This window comes from Phyllobates terribilis, unplaced genomic scaffold (genome assembly GCF_046119375.1).
Source record: "Phyllobates terribilis strain yellow unplaced genomic scaffold, ASM4611937v1 Scaffold_3__8_contigs__length_932513732, whole genome shotgun sequence".
NCBI lineage: Eukaryota > Metazoa > Chordata > Amphibia > Anura > Dendrobatidae > Phyllobates > Phyllobates terribilis.
This window is the reverse complement of record NW_027362763.1, coordinates 231,840,574-231,863,785: the sequence shown is the minus strand read 5'-3', so window position 1 is coordinate 231,863,785 and position 23,212 is coordinate 231,840,574. Positions and strand designations below refer to the sequence as shown.

Sequence of the window (23,212 nt, the reverse complement as noted above, 5' to 3'; positions counted from 1 at the left end):
CTTTCTGTGTCCACTGTATATAGGCAGAAAGCTGCCAATCAGTGGTGGACGTGGTGTTATACAGGGCTCAGCATTCAGAGAATTGCTACATTTACATCAGAGAAAACTGATTTTATCAAAATGACAGCAAGCAGCTCAGTAAGCGACACATCGTTGGAATCGACATCTTTGTCCTTACATCAGATGGGGTGGCAAAAACCTGATAACGGATTTCCTTTGTGGTTCAAAAACTGCAGTAATCAGAAAAGACTTTGGTATCGGTACAAAGTTGGCAGAACTAAATTTGTCATTGAATGGTTTCTCTTTAGCATCATAAAACATCTCACTCGTTTAAAGACAACCAAAAGAGATTTACCAGTTACCTTATGAAAAATAACAGATAACACATTGATCTAATCTTCCCAAAAAGTGTTACACCAAATTTTCAAACTTAGCGTTATTGAGTAATTTAGCTTAATGTAAATTATGCCCAAATATAGAAAATGAGCAGAAATGATCACTAGAGTTGGTAGGAATTAATTCGCATGTCCCATTCCATCAGCCACAGCAGTGGTCTGTGGTTACTGCAGAGCGAGAGGTAACGAGCGGTATCCCCCCACTCCAATACAGGGGCCGCAAAGGCTGTTGTGGCTGATAGAATGGGCATGCAAATAAATCTGCTCCAACTCTAATCGTCACAATATTGGAAGAAAAGGTAATCAGTTCGGAATGATATTGGATATCCTTTAACCCCTTCACCCTTACCCCCCCCTCCTGTTTTTCCTCCTTTTCTTCCAAAAGCCATAACTTTTTTATTTTCTTGTTCACATAGCCGTATGAGGTCTTGTATTCTGCGGGACAAGTTGTACTTTTGAATGACATCATTCATTTTACCATGTGATACACTGGAAAGCGGGAAAAAGAATTCCAAGTGCATTGACATTGCAAAAAAAAAGTGCAATTCGACAAATTTTTGGGGATTTTTTTTTTTTTTTTATTGACCATGTTCACTATGTGGTAATCCTGATCTGGCACTATGATTCTCCAGGACAGTACAAGTACTCAGATAACAAACCTGTATAGTTTTTTTGTTATTATTTAAGTGGTGAAAACAATTTCAGAAATTCGGAAGAAATTTTTTTTTTGCCTTTGTTGCCAGTTTCCAAGACCCATAACATTTTGATTTTTCGGGATATGTTGCTGTGTTAAAGCTTATTTTTTGCGCCCTGAGCTGACGATTTTAGGGATACCATTTTTGGGTATCTGCGGCTGTTAAAGGCACATGATGGCTAGGTAAATAATAGCGGTCATGTGTATGTCAATTATTCATAGTGATGCCGTTGTAGCTGACAGATGCACAAGTGGGTTTGGTCATTCAATAAAATACACATATAAAATACAAGAAAACTTATTTTAAAAAATATAAAAGTGAATTTTCCAAAAGATTATGAAAAAAGTTGAGATTTATGATTGAATGTTTAAGACAACCAGACAACCCCATCAATGTAAGGTCTTAAAAAAAATATATGTTGATCCCAGAATAAGACTAGAAGATTAACCTTCTATTAACAAACACAGTATTAATAGTATTGCAGATAAAAAGTTTGGAAAGGCCATATGGCCACAGACCAGCTTACTTTGGTAAATATTTTTATAGGCAAGTTTGACATAAAGAGGATGTCCACTACTTGGACAACTCCTTGTCATCCCCCAAAATAAAAAAGCTTATACTCGCCTCCTGTGCCGGCGCTGTTTTTGCGGGGTCGGCACTCGCTCTCTCCAGGGTTCCCGTGCCGTCGTTGTGACCCCAGCGCCCAATCAGGGCTGGCGTCACTGTCCCCGCCTCATGTTGAATTTAACATGAAGAGGAAATCAGAGATCAGCCGTAGCCCAGATTTCCTCTTCATGTTCGATTTGTACGAAGGCGGGGACAGTGACGCCAAGGTCACTGATTTGGGTGCCGGGGTCACCTGTTACAACAACAGCACAAGTACCCCCGGACCGCGAGTGCTGACACCTCTAGAACGGCGCCGGCACATGAGGAGAGTGTAAGCTTTCAAGTAAAGGACACTTAAAACTACATTTGAACACAGTGTTACACATTTTACATGTACAAGGCTGAAAGTCCCCAACCTTGTAAGCCAAAATGAGCTGTAAGTAGTCACATTCAATTCAAAATTTTTAGCAGGTGAAAAGGTTTTTGTTATCTTTCTTCAAGAGCACACAGCTCCCCTGCCTCCCGGATTTCTGCTTGCCAGTGGCTTTGCAACCCCGAAGGCTGACAGTTTGGGCCAATGGCATGATTTCATCGCTGGCCCAAACTGTACACTCTCCGGCATCAGAGAAGCACAGGGTCACTCAGGGTGACCAGATCCAGCACTCTGGCCAGTTTCAAAGCAGTGCTTACAAGCTCTAAAGCAAACAGCTTGCAAGTGTGCGCTCCTTGTCTAGAAGACCCACCACCGCTGATAGACTGCAAAGGTGGCCGGTAACTAGGCAATGAGCAGTAAACTAAAAATCTCCTTTCTCAAGGCATTTCTAACTTCTTTAATGAGAAGTAGATCGCAAAGGTCCTTGTTTTTACACGTAATCTGCAATTTAACCCATTTATGATTATGAGAAAACCCCTTTTGACATGGAGAAACAGTAAATCATGAATGAACGTTCTGAATTTTAAAATTGAATACAATGGCATTACACTACCTAAAGTAGCGCTGACTTGGGTATAGGGTAGGTTGGTAATATCGTGCATGTGGATGCCGTATTGTAGCAAGTACATAGTATATATGGTCAGGATGCACATGACTAGCCACAATGCAGAGAGTTGCAAACCAAATGTGACTCTCAGGCACAGATTGGAGACCGGTAGTGTAGATTATACAGAATGTCACTACATATTATAATTTACATGGTTAATACTAGTTAATTAGAAAGTAAATATTATTTAGAATGCATTTTCTCACAAATATAAAAACGAGTACAAGGTACGAGGGTGGATATGGGCACTGGGTGCATTGTTAATTCGGCGTTTTTATCTAGTTTTGAAGAATCTATTGGCAGTCAATATCAAGATTGGCTCCAAAAAGAAGTTAAAAACACTCAAACTATATTAAAGGGTATCTATCACCAGGTTTTTGCCATGTAATCTGAAAACAGCATGTTGGGGAAAAGAGCCTAATTCCAGGGATGTGTCACTTACTTGGCTGTATTTTGCGGTTTCTAAATAATCAGTGTTTTATCAGCAGGAGAGTATCACTACAGGACAAGCTGCTCTCGTGCCTCTTAGTCCAACCACAACCCCAGGACTGATTGTACAGTGACAGAAAGCTGCCAATGTACACAGAAAGCTGCCAATCAGTGGTGGGGGCGGGGTTATCCAGGGCTCAGCATTCAGAGCTCTGCCAGATCAGTAGCAAAGAAAACTGATTCTATCAGAACTGCTGAAACCACTAAACAAAGTGATACATCGCTGGAATCATGGACTCTGTCTGTACATCATGCTGCTGTTAGATAACATAGCAAAAAACCTACTGACAGATTCCTTTTAAATTGTGTTTGAACCCCGACTAATGAATATATTCTTGCATCTGACTCTTAATATTCTTCCTCTGAAACTGGAAAAAATCTAATGTGCAGTACATAGTTTTTATACATTACATTGATATTTTTGGCACATGGATGTCAAGAAATTGGAAAATTATTTTTTATTTAATGCCCAGACGTTAAACAGTACATTCATTGTACATTGGCTTACAAGAGGTAGACTTTTCACTTTAAAGGCAAAGGTCTTAATAAAAGAAAGGGCATTGAAATGCCAACAACAACTAAATTGCATGAGGCTATGTGCCCACGTTGCATTTATGAAGCAGAAAATTTCTGCTTCATTTCTGCAAGTCCTCTCCCGGAAAAACGCATGCGGAATTCCGCACGCGTTTATCGCGCATTTTTTGCGCGTTTATCACGCGTTTTCCACATGCGGAATTGCCTTGCGTTTTTTATGCATTGGATAAAGGCAATTCCGCTTGTGGAAACGCAAAATTAAATGACATGCTGCGGATTTTTGAACGCAGCATAAATGCTGCGGAAAAATCCGCAGCATGTGCATAGAACTTGTGGAATCCCATTGGGGACCATGGGGTGCGGATATACATGCGTTTTTCAAGCGTTTACGCTGCGGAAATTCCGCAGCATATACGCTTGAAAAACGCTACGTGGGCACACAGCCTAAAAGTGTAATATTTTATAATAAAATGTGCAAAGTTTTGTAAATTTTATAAACAATATTCTCATAAGGAATTATTAGCATAAAAACCCTACAATCAAGGTGTTTTCGCCTGAATTAGGATGCAAAACTTTCAAATGTTACTAAAGTTTTGCAGGTTCTGACTTTTGACATTTCTATGCTTGTCTCTATCAAAATAGGTGGAGCCGGGGCGGTACAGGGGCGCGATAAAGCCCGTACATCAAATTCACTATTATTTGCACCATGAAGTGGCGTAAATTACACCACTGGCAGTGGTGCGCACCAGTTGTAAGATGGGACAGATTCATTAGGAGGCAATCACCTTAAAGAATTTGGAGCATCTTACTCCTTCACTAATACCGGTGTGCACAACGCCAGTCCTGAGGAATCGGGACCTAAGTGTCTGGTCATCAGAGAGAAGTCCTCTAAGCAGGATAGAAATGAACATGGCCCCCTGTTACAGAAATGTGTTATTTGGTTCTATTTGGTTTGATAGGTCCCAGTAAAATCCACCATTCAGACACCACACTGGTCCCAGCAGCACCAGAAAAAGAAAAACGGTGCACAGATATAACAATCTGCCCTTTTTTTTTTTTTTTTTTTTACTTCTAGATGAAATCTAAAAAAGTCAAAGCACTCAGGCTATTAGGAACTTGAAACTTATGTGACTTGAAAAAAATATAGAAAATACATAAAAATAACATTTGAACCACATATTTAAAAACTTGAGAAAAATAAAATATACATAAAAAAATAAAAAACAGGGCAAATTCTTCTATAGGGACTTTTTTTCTTTCTGTTACATCCATCTTCACATTCTAATGTTTATTTCCTTTGTCTTCAAAAAACATGAAATCCTGTAGAAAAGAAAGAAGAATTAGTGTCCTCTAGTAATCAGGGAAAATGACTTGGAAGAGTTACATGACCAGGAGCAGATATTCAGAGAGACAGAAAGTGACAGGAAAACCAAAAGAATGACCTGGAATATATGTTGGTATAAGTGCAATGTGTAGGTGCACATTCACACTGTGGCCATTAACAGACAGAACCTAGGAGAAAAGCAATGAGCACATACCCTGCAGTAAGTGAATAGTAATAGTACGGGGTTTCATAGTATAGTAATAGATGCACCTTGTCGAGGTGGGATGGCATTTACGCTTTTTTAATCAATATAGTATTAACTAAGTACCCCATCTAATTTACATGTAGTATTACTATTTATTTCCTTACTACAGAGTATTTGCTCATTTTGTCTTTATCCTAGGTTCTATAAAGTGCAAGGAGTTGCTTAGAGCTAGACAACCACTAGGTGGCAGAGTATAATCACAGCATTGTGCACTGTAGCAGAAGCCGGATGATCCACATTTCAGACGTATTACCCACTTGTTGGCCCACTAACAAACAGGTTATTCCCATTTTCATGGGTGTATATTGTCCGATATTGCTTGTTAAAGGGAATCTGTCACCGGGTTTTTGCTACCCCATAGGAGAGCAGCATAATGTAGTAGTAAAGACCCGGATTACAGAGATATACGGAGTTACTTGTGGTCATTTTGATAAAATCACTGTTTTCTCTGCTGCAGATCTAGCAGTTCTCTGAAAGCAGAGCTCTGTATATCCCCGCCCACACCACTGATTGGCAGCTTTCTGCCTATGCACAGTGTACACAGAAAGCTGTCAATCAATAGTAGGGACGAAGTTCTACAGAGCTTATCTCCTGCTGATAAAACAGTGATTTTATCAAAACTAAAGAAAGCAGCCCAGAAAGTGACACATCTCTGGAATCAGGGTCTCGGCCTCTACATTATGCTGCTCTCAGATTAGGTGGCAAAAATCTGGTGACAGAATCCCTTTAATATCTCAATTCTAATATTTAAGAGAACTCTCCGACAATAACCACATTTGAAGATGGGAATAACCCTTTAAAATGGAGTCAGTGAGCAGCAAAAGACTGTTCAAGCTGGGGCAATAAATTCAGTGCATCTTCCAGCGTACTTGACTACCATATGGCCACATTGCGGATCTACCTTGATCCTGCTAAAAAAAAGGCTACACGGCTGCAAAGTTTCAATGAAGGGAGAGGGAGCAGAGCTAGATGTAGAAGGGAAGGTGCAGCACACATTACTGTTCAAGCCATTTTCAGAGCAATGGCAATAATAGAAAAGGTTAAATGTACTGTAAAAGGTGATACAATCTGTAAAAATTATAAAAAAAACTTCCACGTTTTTGATAAAAAATGGCACATGCCAAAATATTGTATGTAATGATAATATGCCCATATACTTCAAAAACTTTAAAAAAATGCCTTCCAAAAACAGGAACCACGAAATCATTCAGAAATGTCAATTGCAGATTGTTAGGCTCACTTGAGCTTGCTTTTTTTACCATCAGCTGCATTATAAGCAAAGAGAAACCTGATAAAAACCTGAGGGAGCCATTATGATGCAATGATATCCATTAGGATTTGCTGCAAGAGAGAGCCAGTGTGAACAGAACCTGCTTCTAGAGACATAACCCAAACCACAGGTGGAGCAACGCCTTACTACAGGATGTTACATTGTTTTCTCCACCTCTCCAAGTCACAACTGTGGTTTCCTGTTTCAACACCGTGAACGTGATCAGTTGTCTTGGTGTATAATCGAGCAAACTAGCAGGAGTTAATTATAGCAATGCTCGAGAAAAACTGACGCGCCGACAGAATTAAGTCAGATCTGAAGTCTCTTGTCCTAGGAATACTCGCCCACGATAATCGTACTGTGTAAATGCACCCTTAGAGTGCTGGATTCAAGTCACAATGTCTCCATTCCTCCACTACTTCCTGAAGCACATTTTGCATTGAGGTCATACGATTTTCACTGGTTGGTATGAAGTCCCTGCCCCTGTGACTACAGATTGTGTAATGATTCACCTAACATCAGATACACCCACTTAAGCAAGCTTCATGGATTATGGGCCACCTATATGCTTCTGCCAGCGTTTTCTAGAGCATTTGTTTTCTTGTTGCCTTCTGTCAAGGGCTGTGGAGTCGGTAAGCCAAACCTTCGACGCCTCAACTGCCATGACTCCCGACTCCTCAACTGCCATGACTCCCGACTCCACAGCTCTGCCTCAACACTGAGCGTGTACATAAAGTGCAGCACAGATTCATCTCAGCTAGAAGCCTAGATCCTTAGATCAGGAACAGAACAGACATTTTTAGGACATTTCATAACTTTCCCAAATTCTTATGAAAACATTTACAGCACATCCTGCACTGAACTACTAAACCGAATTTATTATATATTTTAGGAGTTGCTCCCTTTTATACCAACTCTGACTCCACCAAAATGGACACCGACTCCGCAGCCCTGCTTCTGTCGCTTTCCACCTTTTCTCCCCTCTAGAATATTTTACTATCGTCTGACGGCTTTAACCATTTACCTACCTTCCTGCATCAATCACAGTTTGTATTTTTAACACTGGAGTGTAAAGGACAGGCTAGGAACATTTACAGGCTATAAAAAAAATAAGAGCAGAATGGGTTCGATCTAATCAAATCCCTTTGCACTCTACACAAGCCATAGATTGCTTAAAAAAAAAAAAAAAAAAATAGTTCCAGCAAACAACCCATATATTTAATCACAACTCCTCCCCCCGCCTCCGCAGGAGAAATAAGACGCTGAACAAATAATACTTACAATAAGGAAGCAGGCACCAAGAATAACAGCTTTGATTTTGACATCAAGGTCCATGGGGAACTGAACTCCAAAGTTATCAGCATCTGTGAAATACTCCTTTACTAGTCCAGACCATTGTTTAGAAATCCTCCCGACTACAGATTGCTCATCGAGTGCTTTCAGCTAAAGGGAGAAATTAAGTAGAAACGTTGTGAAAAGCAGACAGGAAGCTGTTTAGGTAAGTTAGGATTTATATCTAGATACACTGCAGAATAGAACATGCCTTATTGGGGAGTTTAATTCTTGGATAATAACCTTTTGGATATGGTGTTTGAAAACATTCCACAATCTTATCGCATGATACTGCGCTATATAAAAAAAAGAAAGAAATGGAACAGAAGAGCAAAGGTAAATCCCAGGGCTGACGCATCAGCACTATGGGCTATTATACATTAACCATTAAAGTCAAACATATACCCGAAGGGTCATCTGTGCTCATGGAATATCTGGCAATATCCATTGGAACATCTAAAACCCATCAACCTGCTGTTTTTGAACAGCATGACAAGTTCCTATTATTTTATAAATCAAGCTTTTCACATGTAAGTACAGGGGTTTTCATGCGGATTAAACTCATAACCTTAATTGTAGAAATCAGTTTTGCAGTTTGAGAAAGCCAATGCTGAAATCGAATAGAAATGAGCTGCAAGTGCTTTGGGATGGGAGATTGCACTTGCAGCTCTCCTGCCGCTCTCCCTATTCCCCACACACAACCTGTCTCCTTTGTATGACTGACAGTTCACTTGTTCCAGTAACCTGCTTCTCCTGACCTGTCAGCTAGAGACATGAGACAGGCAGCAGGCGGGGAATAGTGAGAGAGGGCAGGAGAGCTGCAAGTGCATTGCCCCACCCCAAAGCATTTGCGGCTCATTTGTATATGATTTTAAAGCTGGATTTCTCAGAGACGGTAAAATGGATTTCTACAAGCAAGGTATGGATTTAATCAGCATGAAAGCCCCTGTACTTACAAGTCATTAGTTGAGGTACATGACAGGTTCCCTTTAACAGGCTATAATGTGTAATCATTGAACTGTACTTTCATATGAATTTTTCCATATAGGTTGAGAGCTCATTTTATTGGATAGCTAACAAATCTATTATTTTTTATTGTGTCCCCTGATAAACTATTGGAAAATGTGTAGTGACGATGACTGCCCAAAATAACATGTGTACAATGCTTCACATTGCTTAGTGTAAACTTACTCAAGCGAAAAGAGACTTAATTTGTCATTTTTTGCATCTTTTTATGTACATCTAAAAATTAATGTTGGTTGTCAGCACATCCTTTCATATAAATGTGCTGCTGATAATATCGATATAGATCTGGAGAGAAAGACTCCCCCGTGAAAACCCCCTTACTATCTCCATGTAACAAAAGTGAAGAACACAGTTCTGGGATGTATTCAGAGAAGCATAGAGTCTAGATCACGGGAAGTAATTATCCCCCTCTACTCCTCCTCGATCAGACCTCATCTGGAATACTGTGTCCAGTTCTGGGCACCACATTTTAAAAAGACTCAAAAAACTGGAGCAAGTTCAGAGAAGAGCTACCAGGATGGTGAGCGGACTGCAAACTATGTCCTACGAGGAACAGTTAAAGAATCTGGGAATGTTTAACTCGCAAAAAAAGAAAGCGAAGAGAAGACTTAATAGCTGTCTACAAATATCTGAAGGGATGTCACAGGGTAGAGGGATCATCCTTATTCTCATTTGCACAAAGAAAGACTAGAAGCAATGGAATGAAACTGAAAGGGAGAAGATACAGATTAGATATTAAAAAAACTTTTGGACAGTGAGGGTGATCAATGAGTGGAGCAGGCTGCCACGAGAGGTGGTGACTTCTCCTTCAATGGAAGTCTTCATACAGAGGCTGGACTGTCTGAGATGGTTTAGTGAATCCTGCATTGAGCAGGGTGTTTGACACGAAGACCCTGGAGGTCCCCTCCAACTCTAACATTTTATGATGCTATGATTCAGTACCAATTGACCACCTATACTGTCAATCTGCGCTGGTTATGGGCAGTTTATCTATTTGTGGAAAAAATCCTTAAAAGGTGTTTTTATGATCGTTAATAAGCGATTTACACAATGTGTAGCAGATCACTCAGGCTGCCGTTGCTCGCGGAGGTGCAAATCCTGTTTACACCTCACAATCATGCAACACCAAGAACGATGATCTTTTGTAAAAGATGAACAAGCGTTTTGCACATTCATCGAGTGATCATCAACCAATTTAGACTGCAAGATTATCACAAAGCGAGTGTTACTAGGAACGTTCATTCACAATAATCTTTCAGTGTAAATGCACCTAATTAGGGTTAACTGAGGTATGTTGAGAAGTTGGGGTAGTTTCTTTTCTCCAGGCAGTATCTATAGGTTTTGATAGGATGAGGGAATCTCACCCTTTTTCATTGTATTAAGGTATTATTCGTTTTGAAATGTGTTGTAATTTCAGTTATTATGTGCTGATCGGTCGGGTCGGACTGCTGGGACCTCATCCACCAATCCTGAGAACAAGGCTCTGAAATGCCTTGTAAAAAAGGAGCTCCATTCATTGACTACAAGTCAGCGGAGTACAGTGCATGCACTGCTCCATTGTAACTGGTGATAATTAGAGATAGATCGTGGTCTGACCCCTTGTGATCATTGCCTCAGTGGATAGGTAATAACTTGCCCATTTGGGACAACCTCTTTACACTGATAGGCTCCAAAAAGTGTAAGAAGGCATTGTTTTTTTCTCTTAAGAAAGGTATAGAAAAGGCTGAATTTATGCAGTGTTCTGACTGCCATATACAGTGGCATGAAAAAGTTTTCGCCTCCTTCCTGATTTTGTATTATTTTGCTTGTTTGTCACACTCAAATGTTTCAGATCACAAAACAAATTTAAATCTTAGACGAAGATATAAAAAGTAATCACAAAACAGGAAGGGGGCAAACACTTTCACACCACTGTAAGGCGTTGTAACCACTACTCCTCAATATGATCAGTGAACAAACATATCTTGATAGGACATTCAATACCTCAAAGTTCACATCTGAACAGCAACTACAGGGGATGCAAGGTCCATGCACTTTAAGAACATCCTCCTCCTTCTCATTCTGTATAGTAAACTTGGGTAGACATGGGTGCCAGTTCTGTTTCACATATCCGATTGTGTTTCCAGGAGGAGCCTGCACTTCAAGCTGTCAGGAGAAAAGCAAAACATCATAGTCGCTCTCTAATTTTAGAGCCAACTTAAAGTCTTTCATAACAGACTGTGTATCATGCTAGATAACAAAGAGGAATTCCTATACGTCAGTGTGGAGGGAGTTTTAGATAAGTTCTAAAAAAAAAAAGAAAAAAATCTAAGCAGGAGTCAGAAGTAGTATCCTATACATACTGGATGGAAAAGAGGAGACTGAATGACAGGAATGTTGGTTATTGTTCAATGATGCCAGGTGCAGTTTCCACTACCTCTGCCAGACACAAAAAGATCTTAAAAGGAATCTGTCACCCACTGGCACTTATCTGACCTCTAATATGGGCATACAGGTGAGAGAAATGTGAATCTATACCTACCCGTATGCCTCATATTAATGGTCTTGTTGCAGTGAACTCCCCGCCTACTGTGTGAATTACCATGTTTCCCCCCTACCCTGCACATCACAGTGCCCTGTGACGTGCAGTTGCAGCAGCCAAATCCAGGCACTGTGACGTGCAGGGGAGGGAGGAAACATTGTAATTCACACAGGAGTCGGGATTTCTTCCAGTCTCCAGGACTGGAACATATCAGAAACTTGTAGGAATAAAAAGACATTTCACAGCAACAAGATCTCTAATATGAGGCATACAGGTAGGTATAGATTCACATTTCTATCACCTGTATGCCCATGTTAGAGGTCAGATAAGTCCCAGGGGGTGACAGATTCCCTTTAAAGGGGTTTCGTGAGATTATGTGCCGTTTTCTTTTTAAGGCGTGGTCACATTGCCGTATATTCTCTCATGCGAGAGAATCGGGCAGATTATGCTAATGTTACTCGGATCAGATAGAATTGTACCACAGGTACGGAGAAGATGGAGAATCAAATTCTCCATCGTCTCTTTCTGCGGTAATCGCGCTGCACTGGGATGACATCCAAGTGCGGGCCGATGTTTCACAAGCACCCATAGACTTCTATGGGTGCGTGTGATCCGATCATCAGATGCACCTGTAGCATACTGTGATTTTCTTCTCATGCCAATGATAACGGAGTACAAAGCTCTACCTCCAATTCATAAAGCAGGGGCTCGAAAATCTAGGGATCAGTGGGAGTGCCAGCAATCTTTAAATTATCTTCTCTCCAATAATTAGGGGATCATTTAGAAACTTGGTACAACCCCTATAATTTGTTCTCAGCTTTTTATTCTAATCGCTAAACTGCTTGTTTTGCAAGCTCATTGTAAGTGAACAAAGAAATAATTGTGTTAGTAACCATTATTAAATATAATAATCAAAAAGGCAACATTATATTTTAAGTCCGTAATTATTCTTCTTATGGAGAGCTCTTGAAAGTTGCATTGTACAGTATGTCATCATCATAATCGACTGCCAAATGCCTTAAAGGTAAACTGTCACCAGGTTTTTGTTCTGTAATCTGAAGATAGCATGAGGTAAGGGTTAAAACAGATTTCAGCTATGCCTGTCTTATCAAGCTGTGTGGTTTTGTTCGCTTACAATGATTGTTTTATCACCAGTAGTTTATCACTGCTGTGACTAGCTAGACATGTGAGCTCTGATCTGACCACGCCCCTTCCTGTGATAAGCAGCTCACTGTTTAAGGACATTGTATATACAGAGCCTGCTGTGGGCGGGGTTAGCTTCCTCAGCTCTGCAGCATGCTACATCTAAAAGTTCTGATTGGGTGAGAACGACAGCACCCATTAATCCCAGTGAAATATCATTGGAGTCAGCTTCTCTTTGATAAGGTAGCAAAAACCTGCTGACAGATTTCCTTTAAGAGAAGCAAACTGTCAGAAAATGCTCTCTCATTTTAATGACATTTTATGTTAAACATTCAAATGATAGGTGAACAACTACTACTTGGATAAGAGCTTCTTAAACTCTGTATTCCCTCATGTAACATAAACACGTTTATTTCCCTCCCGTACAGACACTGTTCCAGCAATGTGGGCACCAGAAGTCAGTCCAGCAGATGACAGCATTACAACACTAAGCAGAGACCAGTTCTTGGCTATTAGTGGTGTAAAAGCCATGGAAATACTCTATTACTTACTTTCTGTAGACAGCAGGGAAAACAGCATGCAGAGCACCTGAAAGGTCGGATGAGCCGAATTATTTCCCGACCGGTGTTATCAATGATGGTCATAGTGAAGGAGCGAGCGGCTCCACAGAAGTTCCGAGTGCAGCAATCGTTTTCTTCGGCAGCAAAGTACACCCTCTGTCCCAAGCTATTCTTTATCTCATATTTGTTATTGCTTTCGTAGCCAATCAAAGCTTAATATGGAGATAAAAGAAAGAAAGCCGTTATCAAACAGAACTATCCTCATGCAAATATTACTTCTGGGCTTGATGCTCAGAAAGATCTTCTAGGAGATGATCCAGTAGCACATGTAGTGACTTCTGTACAGCTTCCAATCCATATATATAAGCTCATGTATGGATGATCAGGCCTTACGGTATATGTATGTACATTCATGCAGTGCACGTTACATAGGGTTCAAGTAAACATTTTTTTATTCAATTGTAGCTACTGGAGAACCCCTATTAATTATCACCTCAGTAGGAGCAGCTTCTCACAAAATTTAAGGCAAACTTCCCCTTACAGTATTTATATCTGGGAATCTCCGGTGTTGGTTTGCGGTATACACCAAGAAAAGTTCTAGATGTATAAATTAAACGAAGGTTGTGATGGAGAGGTAACGCTGGCATGCATCACCCTAAAACTAGAAAGGTCTCCATGGATATCTGATAAGTTTTTCAACAGCTTTCTATGATGTATCCATTAAATGGATGCTATTGCAGCCTATAGGTGACACATGCCATTCCTGGGCATCTGACCAACAGACATCACCGGCAGGACCCAAAGACAACCAAAAAGTTACAGCATGACGGATTAAAGGGATGGTAAGATACATTTATAAATATCTAAAATTGTCATTCGTCATTTGGACCAACATCAAAAAATGACTTGTTAAATCAGGTTCTTGTGTTAAATGTATTTTTTTGGGAGCAATGTTTTTGTTTCCCACATTACAATCGGTATTAAGGATAAAAAATAGAAATCTTGCAATTTTCACACTGGCCACTCAGCTTTTTTTAGACTCTTAACTTCTTGTTGTTTCAGGAAACACCACATGTACATAGCCACAATGAACAGACTGACGCTATAGTTTGTAATTCCGCCTCTGATTTAAAGGAAACCTGTCACGTTAAAAAAACAACAACAAAAAACACTATTAATTTACAGATACTGGATTAATTGGCAGGTTTATAGCGTTATGAACCTGCCCGACGCCTGCACTTTGAGCCCTGCTGCGGGAGGAAATGAACTTTATTCCTACAGTCAGCGTTCGGGTTTCAGTCATGGGGGTGGTGCTGGCGCGGGTTCAGTTACCGCTCTGAGTATGGAGAGTGGGGGCTGTAACCGCGCCACCCAGCACTGACTGACAGCTTTAGGTCGGCTGTCAGTCAGTGCCGAAGGCGAAGTTACAGCTGCTGCTGTTACACAGAGCGGTGACTGAAGCTACGCCAGCGCCGCCCCCATGGATCAAACCCGAACGCTGACTGTAGGAATAAAGTTCATTTCCTTCCGGCAGCTGAGCTCAAATTGGGGGTACCGGGCAGGTTCAGAACACTATTAACCCCATATCTGCAGGTTACTAGAGTTTTTATCACGTGACAGGCTCCCTTTAAATCTGATTTAAACATGCCCTGTCTGTTTTTAATACCCGATATTTAGTACATACGTCTTAATGTAGTGTTCCCATTTATTACAATACTTAATATAGGAGTCTTGGAGAGACTTTATCCACATTTCTGTAGCTTACACAAATGCAGTCTGTGTAACATAATAATATAACATCATCTCATAAACCGAAAAACAATCCTAATAATTTAGTAATTATTTATTCATTAGTAAAATATAACCTACCTTCCAGTAGCTCTACTTGTTGATGGACAAGAAGTTGGTCTATCTGCAAAATCCAAAGCATAAAGTGATCAGTAATTTATTAAATGGATAAGCAGCGGTTTATGAGACGTAGGAATCGCATTATCAGGCCAGACAATTTATGCTTCTGAGATCAGAACAGTCCACAGACAAATAAAAAAATGCTTCTGGCATCGATTAGGAAGAGGAGAAGTAAATCACTCTTGGGACCTTTTCAATCCCTCCTTTCATAAATACCTACCACAAGCAAAACAGCACATAAAATATATATTATAAAACAATATCCTTGTCAAATGCAATAATCACAATAACCCTGATGGTAACCTCAAAAGATGGTTAGGCATGATTAATCGCCTGATACATTATTGTTGTTTTATAAGGCAGGGCAGAAATAATTACAGTTGAAACCAGAAGTTTACATACACTATATATAAAAGACACATGCATGTTTTTCTCAATATCTGACATGAAATCAGAATAAACCTTTCCTGTTTTAGGTCAATTAGGATTACCGTAATTTTTATTATTTGACAAATGCCAGAATAATGAGAGAGAGAATGTTTTAAGTCATTTGTATTACTTACTGCAAAGTCAAAAGTTGACATACATGTCATTAGTGTTTGGTAAAGTTGACATACATGTCATTAGTGTTTGGTACCATTGCCCTTAAACTGAATGACTTGGGTCACACGTTTGGGATATCCTTCCACAAGCTTCTCACAATAGTTGGTTGGAATTTGGGCCCATTCTTCCTGACAAAACTGGTGTAACTGATCCAGGTTTGTATGTCACCTTGCTCGCACCTGCCTTTTCAACTTTCCCCATAAATTTTCAATAGGATTGAGATCAGGGCTTTGTGATGGTCACTCCAAAACATTGACCTTGTTATCCTTAAGGCACTTTGTTACCATTTTGACAGTATGCTTCGGGTCATTGTCCACTTGGAAGACCCATTTCCACCGAAGCTTAAACTTCCTGGCTGACATCTTGAGATGTTGCTTCAGTATTGCCACATAATCTTCTTTTCTCATGTTGCCATATATTTTGTGAAGTGCACCAGTCCCTCCTGCAGCACAACAACCCCACAACATGATGCTGCCACCCCCGTGTCTGACAGTTGGGATGGGGTTCTTAGGCTTCCAAGCTTCTCCCTTTTTCCTCCAAACATAACGGTGGTCATTATGCCCAAAAAGTTCAATTTTAGTTTCATCAGACCACAGGACATGTCTCCAAAAATTAAGGTCTTTGTTCCTGTGTGCATTTGCAAACATTAATCTGGCTTTTTTATGTTTCTTTTGGAGTAATGGCTTTTTTCCTGGCAGAGTGATCTTTCAGCCCATGTTGATACAGTACTCGTTTCACAGTGAATATTGACACAATCTTACCAGCTTCCGCCATCATCTTCACAAGATCTTTTGCTTTTGTCCTTGGGTTGATATGCACATGTTGGACCAAAGCGCGTTCATCTCTGGGACACAGAACCAGTCTCCTTCTTGAGCGGTATGATGGCTGGACATTCCCACATTGTTTGTACTTGCATATAATGGTTTGTGCAGATGAACGAAGCACCTTCAGGTATCTTGACATTGTACCCAAGGATGAGCCAGACTTGTGCCAGTCCACAATTCTCTTCCCGATATCTTGACTGATTTCTTTAGACTTTCCCATGATGCTACACAATGAAGCAGTCTGTTTCAGGTGTGCATTAAAAAACATCCACAGGTGTGTCTCTAATTAGGCTAAATACCCACGAAGCAGAAATGCTCCGGATTTTTTCTGCATCTCCCCATCAGGGAAAAAGCATGCGTATTTTACATGTGTTTTTCCTGCCAGGTAGAAGCGTTTGTCAAGCATTTTTGCATCCATTTCCGCATACGGGTTATCAAGTGCTTTTCCAAGCGATTTTAGCATCACTTGGAAAAGTGCTTGACAACTTGGTCACACTATATAAATCCATGCAACCGGGATGGATTTATAAAGTGTGACCAAGTTAATAGTTAAAAAAGGAATAAAAATGGTAAAAAAAAAAAAAAAAAAAAAAACACATTGTACTCACCTTCCGATGGCCCCCGGTCTCCTCGGCGGTTCGCGATGGTGTAAAAGGACCTTCCATGACGTGATTTAGTCATGTGACAGGTCACGCGACCTGTCACATGACTAAATGACGTCATGGAAGGTCCCTTTACACTACCGCGTGCTGCCGAAGACACCGGACGTACCGTACAGGAGACCGGGAGCCATCAGAAGGTGAGTATAATGTTTTTTTTTTTTATTTTAATTCTTTAACTACAGGTATTATGGTACCTGGGTCTGGAGGAGAGTCTCCTCTTCTCCAGACCCGGGTACCATCCGCACATTGAATCGCTTAATATCCGCATGTGCACATGTACTCATGTGGATATTATGCGATTCAATGCAAGTCAATGGCGGAAATTACGCCGCGTATCTGCAAAATTAATGGACATGCTGCAGATTTTTCCGCAATGATAATCCGTATTACCAAGCGTTTAAGAGTTTTCGCTGTGGAAATTCCGTGGCAAAAACGCTTGAAAAACGCATAGTGGGCACGCAGCCTAAACTGAGATGTTGCCAAAAAAAACTCAGAAGCGTTCAAACACATGACATCATATGGGCAGTCCAGAATTGTTTAAAGACATAGTAATCTTACTGTATTTAAACATTTGACTTTGCAGTAAGTAATAAAAATGCCTTAAAAACATTCTCTCTCTTTATTATTCTGGCATTTGACAAATATTAAAAATGATGGTAATCCTAATTGACCTAAAACGGGAAAGATTTATCCTGATTTCATGTCAGATATTGAGAAAAACATGCATGTGTCTTTTTATAGAGTGTATGTAAACTTATGGTTTCAACTGTATATAATCTACATTTATTGTACAAATACTAAATAAATCAACAAGTTAACAAAAATGAATTTTTACTGAGGGGTCTAATTACGATTTGTTTTAATCTCATAAAGAGATTTAAATGACAGATCTTTAAAGAGAACCTGTCAAAAAGGTCAAAAGTGGCCAGGATATGCGCTTATTTGATTCCTGCCTCTCCGCTGAGTACTTGTTTTATTTATTTTTTTAAATCCGCCATACAGTTTGAGAGATATAGGCCTTTTTATTTAGTGCTACCTTTCCTGTTCTTTACCAAGGGGGCGTTGCTCACAGAACAGCTCAACGACACACCCATAGATAATTTTGTGAGCTTCGCCCTCATGGAAAAGACCATAAAAAGTAGCACTAAATAAAAAGGCCTATATCTCTGGAACCGTATGGTGGATTTAAAAAAATAAATAAAGCAGAATACTCAGGGGAGCATCAAGAATAAAATAAGAGAAAAAGTGGCCACTTTTGACCTGATGACCGCTCATCTTTAACTCTACATGGACAGGGGAACGCTGTCACCAAAACAGTTTCACATGGAAAAGAGCTAAAACAATGCTAGACACTTCTTGCAGTGCATATCTTCCTGGAAACGAAAAGTCCCTCATATACTTCAGATTATGGTCAGTTGAGCTGACGATTTTGGTAGGACCAGAAGACTATCACATGTGCATGGAGTCCTCGGACAGATGACAAGGTGGAAGATAAGGATCAGGCAATCTGAGTTCACACGCCCGATCCTTTGCTCTCCAGATATATAGGCCACTGGCAGAGATGATTGTCAGCTCCTTATTCTGCTTTTACCATAGAGAACACATGAATCCTCGGCTAAACTGAGAATTCATGTATATGGGGAAATCGGGAGAGATAGCCGTGGGCCAAATGAGAGTTCGTCTCACGTGTGTCTAGGCAGGTCTATGAGCACTTTAAAATAATCTATATTTTCGGACATTTATCTAATGTGTATGACCCACTAAACAGAGTGATCTGGGCAGAGAAGACTGGCTTTCTGTACAAGGCTTGTGCACGGGATGCCACACAAAGGTCTTCCAGTTAGGAGACTCCCTAAACCTTGGACGCAAAACCACATGGCGACTAATGCTGCTCCACTGTGCGCCAAGATATATGCAAGCAGTGAAGATAGGAAAGATAAGCTGTATTACTGCCATCTAATATATATATATAATATAGATATGCGCCTAAGCGGGTCCGGTGTTGATTTGTAACCGAAATACAGCCACCATGTGGTTGAATAACTACTTGGTACACTAAAGCATTTATATAGGTCAGTCAATAGAGGGGGTCTTGATTGACACCTAATTCTTTATACTATAGAGCACACTGAGCAGCGCTCACCACATGGGCGAGGTGGGGGTTGAGGGCGAACGATGATGCCCCACTCACTCATCAGTCTAGTGGATATAGATTGTAGTCATTGTCCTGGGGCACGAACGCTGCCATTAAGTGGATGCATTTTATATTACAGTCTATGTCCAGGGATGGGCCATCTACTGTAAAACGAAGGTACTAATATGGCCCATTCGTGTGTGCCCACTAGCCCGACAAGGTGTATGTTTATTTGATGGGACCCTACCCTTTTCTATCACACATACCTCTCCAGGGCTGTAAACCTACAAATTTAAAGTGCGAGTAGGATCCAGTGCTAATTAAAAAACAGTCTTTGACTAAAGGGTGGAGTGCTCAGCCAATTATTGAGTCAGTCACAACCTCCAAATGCATGCTCCATAGAAATGTTTGGAGGTGGTGACTTTCTCCATACTTGTCTGAGCACTCCTCCTCTCAGACTAAGACTGGTTTAATGAGTGCTGGATCCTTCCTGTTCTTTAAAGGTGTATGCTTTTAGTCCGCTAGAGACATGATCCTATTTATAAAAAAAAAAAAAAAAAACTTGTCATGGCTGATGGGCACACATGCCAATTTGCGTGCAAAGTACCAACATTTTTTAATTATATTCTAAATTGCAGTAATGCCATATAAAAATCATAGATTCAGTGTTTGTACATATCTTGGCACAGACAATGTGTGGCTGCACTCTTTGGTATGCATGTATTGCAGTCACAGCAGCTTGCATCTGTTCACATTTGCTGCACTCTTAGGTAAGTTTTTGTTTCTTTGTAACACTCAGGCCATGTTCATACATCTTGGCTTTTTCAGCGTTTATGCAAATTTTCAGCTGCGTTTTACAGTATCAGCAAAGTCTGAGATTCTCATGCACACATCATGGTTTTTTTTTAATCAGGATTTTGTGCATTGCATGTTTTTTTGCAGAATAGAGCATGTCCCTTATTTCAGCGTTTTTGTCACCCATTGGAAGTAATGGGTAGTGAAAAAACGCACCAAAAATGTAGGTGTCAGGTTTTTCAGCGTTTTTTGTGCCAAAACCAGAATGCGATTTTTTTTCCACTGAACTTTATGCACATGCATAAAAGACAAAAGGATGGTGAAAAAATGCTGAAAAAATGCACCAAAAAAACAAGCAAAAAAGCAAGAAAAATCCTGAACAAACCTCCTGGCAAGAGATCAGGTTTTGCTGCAGAAACAAAAACGCTGAAAAAAAAACAAGATGTGTGAACATAGGCTAACTCCATGAAACTCTAATTTACATAGTAGGTTTCCCTATAAAAAGCTGAGCACATGTTCATAACACAAGCATCCACCCTCAGAGAGGAAACTAAGCTTCTATCCCTTCGAGAAGCAGTTCACATAGATGGCATAACAAATAAGAGATGTCAGCTTTAGCTAAGAAAGTAATGTCCTATGCAGAAGTTCCCTACCATTTTTTGGGCCTGATCACTTTTCCCACAAATATAGTTTACCATTTACCTGGCACAGATATTCTAAACCTGGTGGGCAGTTGGGATCTGCTGCTGGAGGTGGTGGCATCCATGCACCTTGTGGGCCACCTGGACCCATTGGTTGGTTTTGAACAGGAGGTCCTCCAGCGTATGGGCCATAGTTAGGATAAGCTTGGGGACCTGAGATTGATAAGCAATAATTCAAGTTAAACAAGGGAAAATATCTTGACAGGTTCCACGTAGATAAAATAGTAATTTATAGCTCCTTTGCTTCAATCTCTAATGCTGATGCTGGAGTACTTACAGTGGGGGAAATAAGTATTTGATCCCTTGCTGTTTTTGTAAGTTTGCCCACTGACAAAGACATGAACAGTCTATAATTTTAAGGGTAGGTTAATTTTAACATTGAAAGATAGAATATCCAAAACAAGAAAATCACATTTATCTAATTTATACAATGTATTTGCATTTTGCAGTGAGAAATAAGTATTTGATCCCTCTGGCAAACAACACTTAATACTTGGTGGCAAAACCCTTGTTGGCAAGCACAGCTGTAAGACTTTTTTTGTAGTTGATGAGGTTTGGGCACATGTCAGGAGGAATTCTGGTCCACTTCTCTTTGCAGATCATCTCTAAATCATTCAGATTTTGAGGCTGTCGCTTGGCAAAATTCTTGGTTTTTGCATACATACTTAAAATGTACATACCAAAGCTTAAGAGCCCACACCATGATCCTCTATCAGATCATTTAATACAGTTAATTATAGAAACAGAGTACTACAGTGCCAAGAAAAAGGACAAATCATGCCGGTTTGAATATTCTCAAGCCATGTTTATTTCCTTAAGGTTTCAGTACTGAAAAGTTTCCAAATATGAACAAAGTTCATGAGACAAAACTCATAGTCACTTCACTAAAAGGCCTAAACATTTCAGTCCAAACTGGCGATTTAAAATAAAAATTGCAATTATATTCATGTAGAACAGCTCTAATAAGCAACTGCAATTGTATCAAATGATTAAACCTTGCATGATTTTAAGTATGATCCATTTGCCCAATAGAAACATTAACCTCCCCAATTTAAATTAAGTAAGGGGCATATTTCAATGATATGGACATCTTCAGGACATTGTTTTTTACTTGAATGCATGTTTTTAGGGCTAAAAATAATTTTTGTAATTGGGTTTTATTAAAATTTTAGAACAGTTTAGCTTTTACAGGGAATCTGACAGCTGTATCAATGGCTATTCAGTAATTATATGGCTGTGTCTTTCTTTTTAGACTGATTACATGCAACCCCAATTTCTGGAAAAAGTTTCCAGTATATTATTATTATTAGTATTATACGGTCCTCAGCTTTTTCTCTAGCCATGGCGACTTGATGGATGAACGCTCTATAGGAAGATCAATCTACTGCAAGCATAGATCCAACAGGGTCTTCTCCACTGTTATCTTGACAGTATCAAGCCATCGAGTCCCTGATCTTCCTTTTCACCTTGTTCCTTCTATACTTCCGACCATGATGTCCTTCTCCAGTGATTGCTCTCTTCATATGATGTGTCCTAAGTAGGGAAGTCGTAGCTCGATGATCCTTACTTCGAGTGACATATCTGGCTTGATTTGTTCCAAAATTGATTTCTTTGTTCTTCTTGCCATCCACGGTATTGATAACATCCTTCTCCAGCACCACATTTCGAAGTTGTCGATTCTTCTTCTGTCTTGTTTCTTTATCGTTCAGGTTTCGCATCCATATGTTACCACAGAAAAGACCAAACCATGTACAAGCCGTGTCTTTGTCACCAGTGAAATGTTCCTCGATTTGAAGACCTTGTCAACTGACTTCATTGTTGATTTGCCCATAGCTATTCTCCTATTGACTTCTGATGTCATAGCTGCATCTTGAATGATTATTGATCCGAGTAGTTTGAAGTCTTCTACAACTTCCAGTTCGTTGCCGTCCATCTCAAATGTGTGCCGCTGTCATACCTGGCAGTAGTCAATATCTTTCTCTTCTTTGTATCTTTGTCTTCCTTGTAGATTTGTCTTCTTTGCCTTCTTACAGTATATAGTACACAGTATATAATGATAGTCAAATATTCAAACTTCTTTTGCCAAGTATCCAAAAGACTTTGGCTAGTCGAAAAGGTGTGCACTATGGGTAAACTTGTCCTGCCCCATTTGCTGATAGCATGCCCACTGAGGTGTTACTGAGATATCTAATCCGGCCTCAAACTCTTCTCCCAGAACATGGTATCCCACGTCTGCTTGTGAACACCACGACTTCGGGAATACGCAATAGAGTAATAGACTTCTACTTACATGCCAGAGTCTTGAGGTCACACTGCATGCCTAAAATTGCAGCGTTCACAAGCATAGAAGAGTTACAAACGCTCTGCCAGAATGAGCTCACTGAC

General features: G+C 40.1%; 1 protein-coding gene across 2 annotated transcripts in view; it reads right to left on the bottom strand.

Moving 5' to 3' along the window:
- Positions 1-1,397: 1,397 nt before the first annotated feature.
- Positions 1,398-23,212, bottom strand: part of LOC141259135 (phospholipid scramblase 1-like) — a 58,943-nt gene continuing 37,128 nt past the window's right edge. Inside the window, exons 4-9 of one of the 2 annotated variants that reach the window (XM_073674656.1) lie at positions 20,829-20,980; positions 15,070-15,112; positions 13,192-13,412; positions 10,960-11,121; positions 7,900-8,061; positions 1,398-5,079 (exon numbers count right to left, since the gene is read on the bottom strand). In XM_073674656.1, coding sequence (XP_073530757.1) covers positions 5,041-5,079; positions 7,900-8,061; positions 10,960-11,121; positions 13,192-13,412; positions 15,070-15,112; positions 20,829-20,980 — 779 coding nt within the window. In that variant the 3' untranslated portion in view covers positions 1,398-5,040. The remainder of the gene's footprint in view (positions 5,080-7,899; positions 8,062-10,959; positions 11,122-13,191; positions 13,413-15,069; positions 15,113-20,828; positions 20,981-23,212) is intronic. The other variant, XM_073674657.1, reaches the window with a different exon arrangement.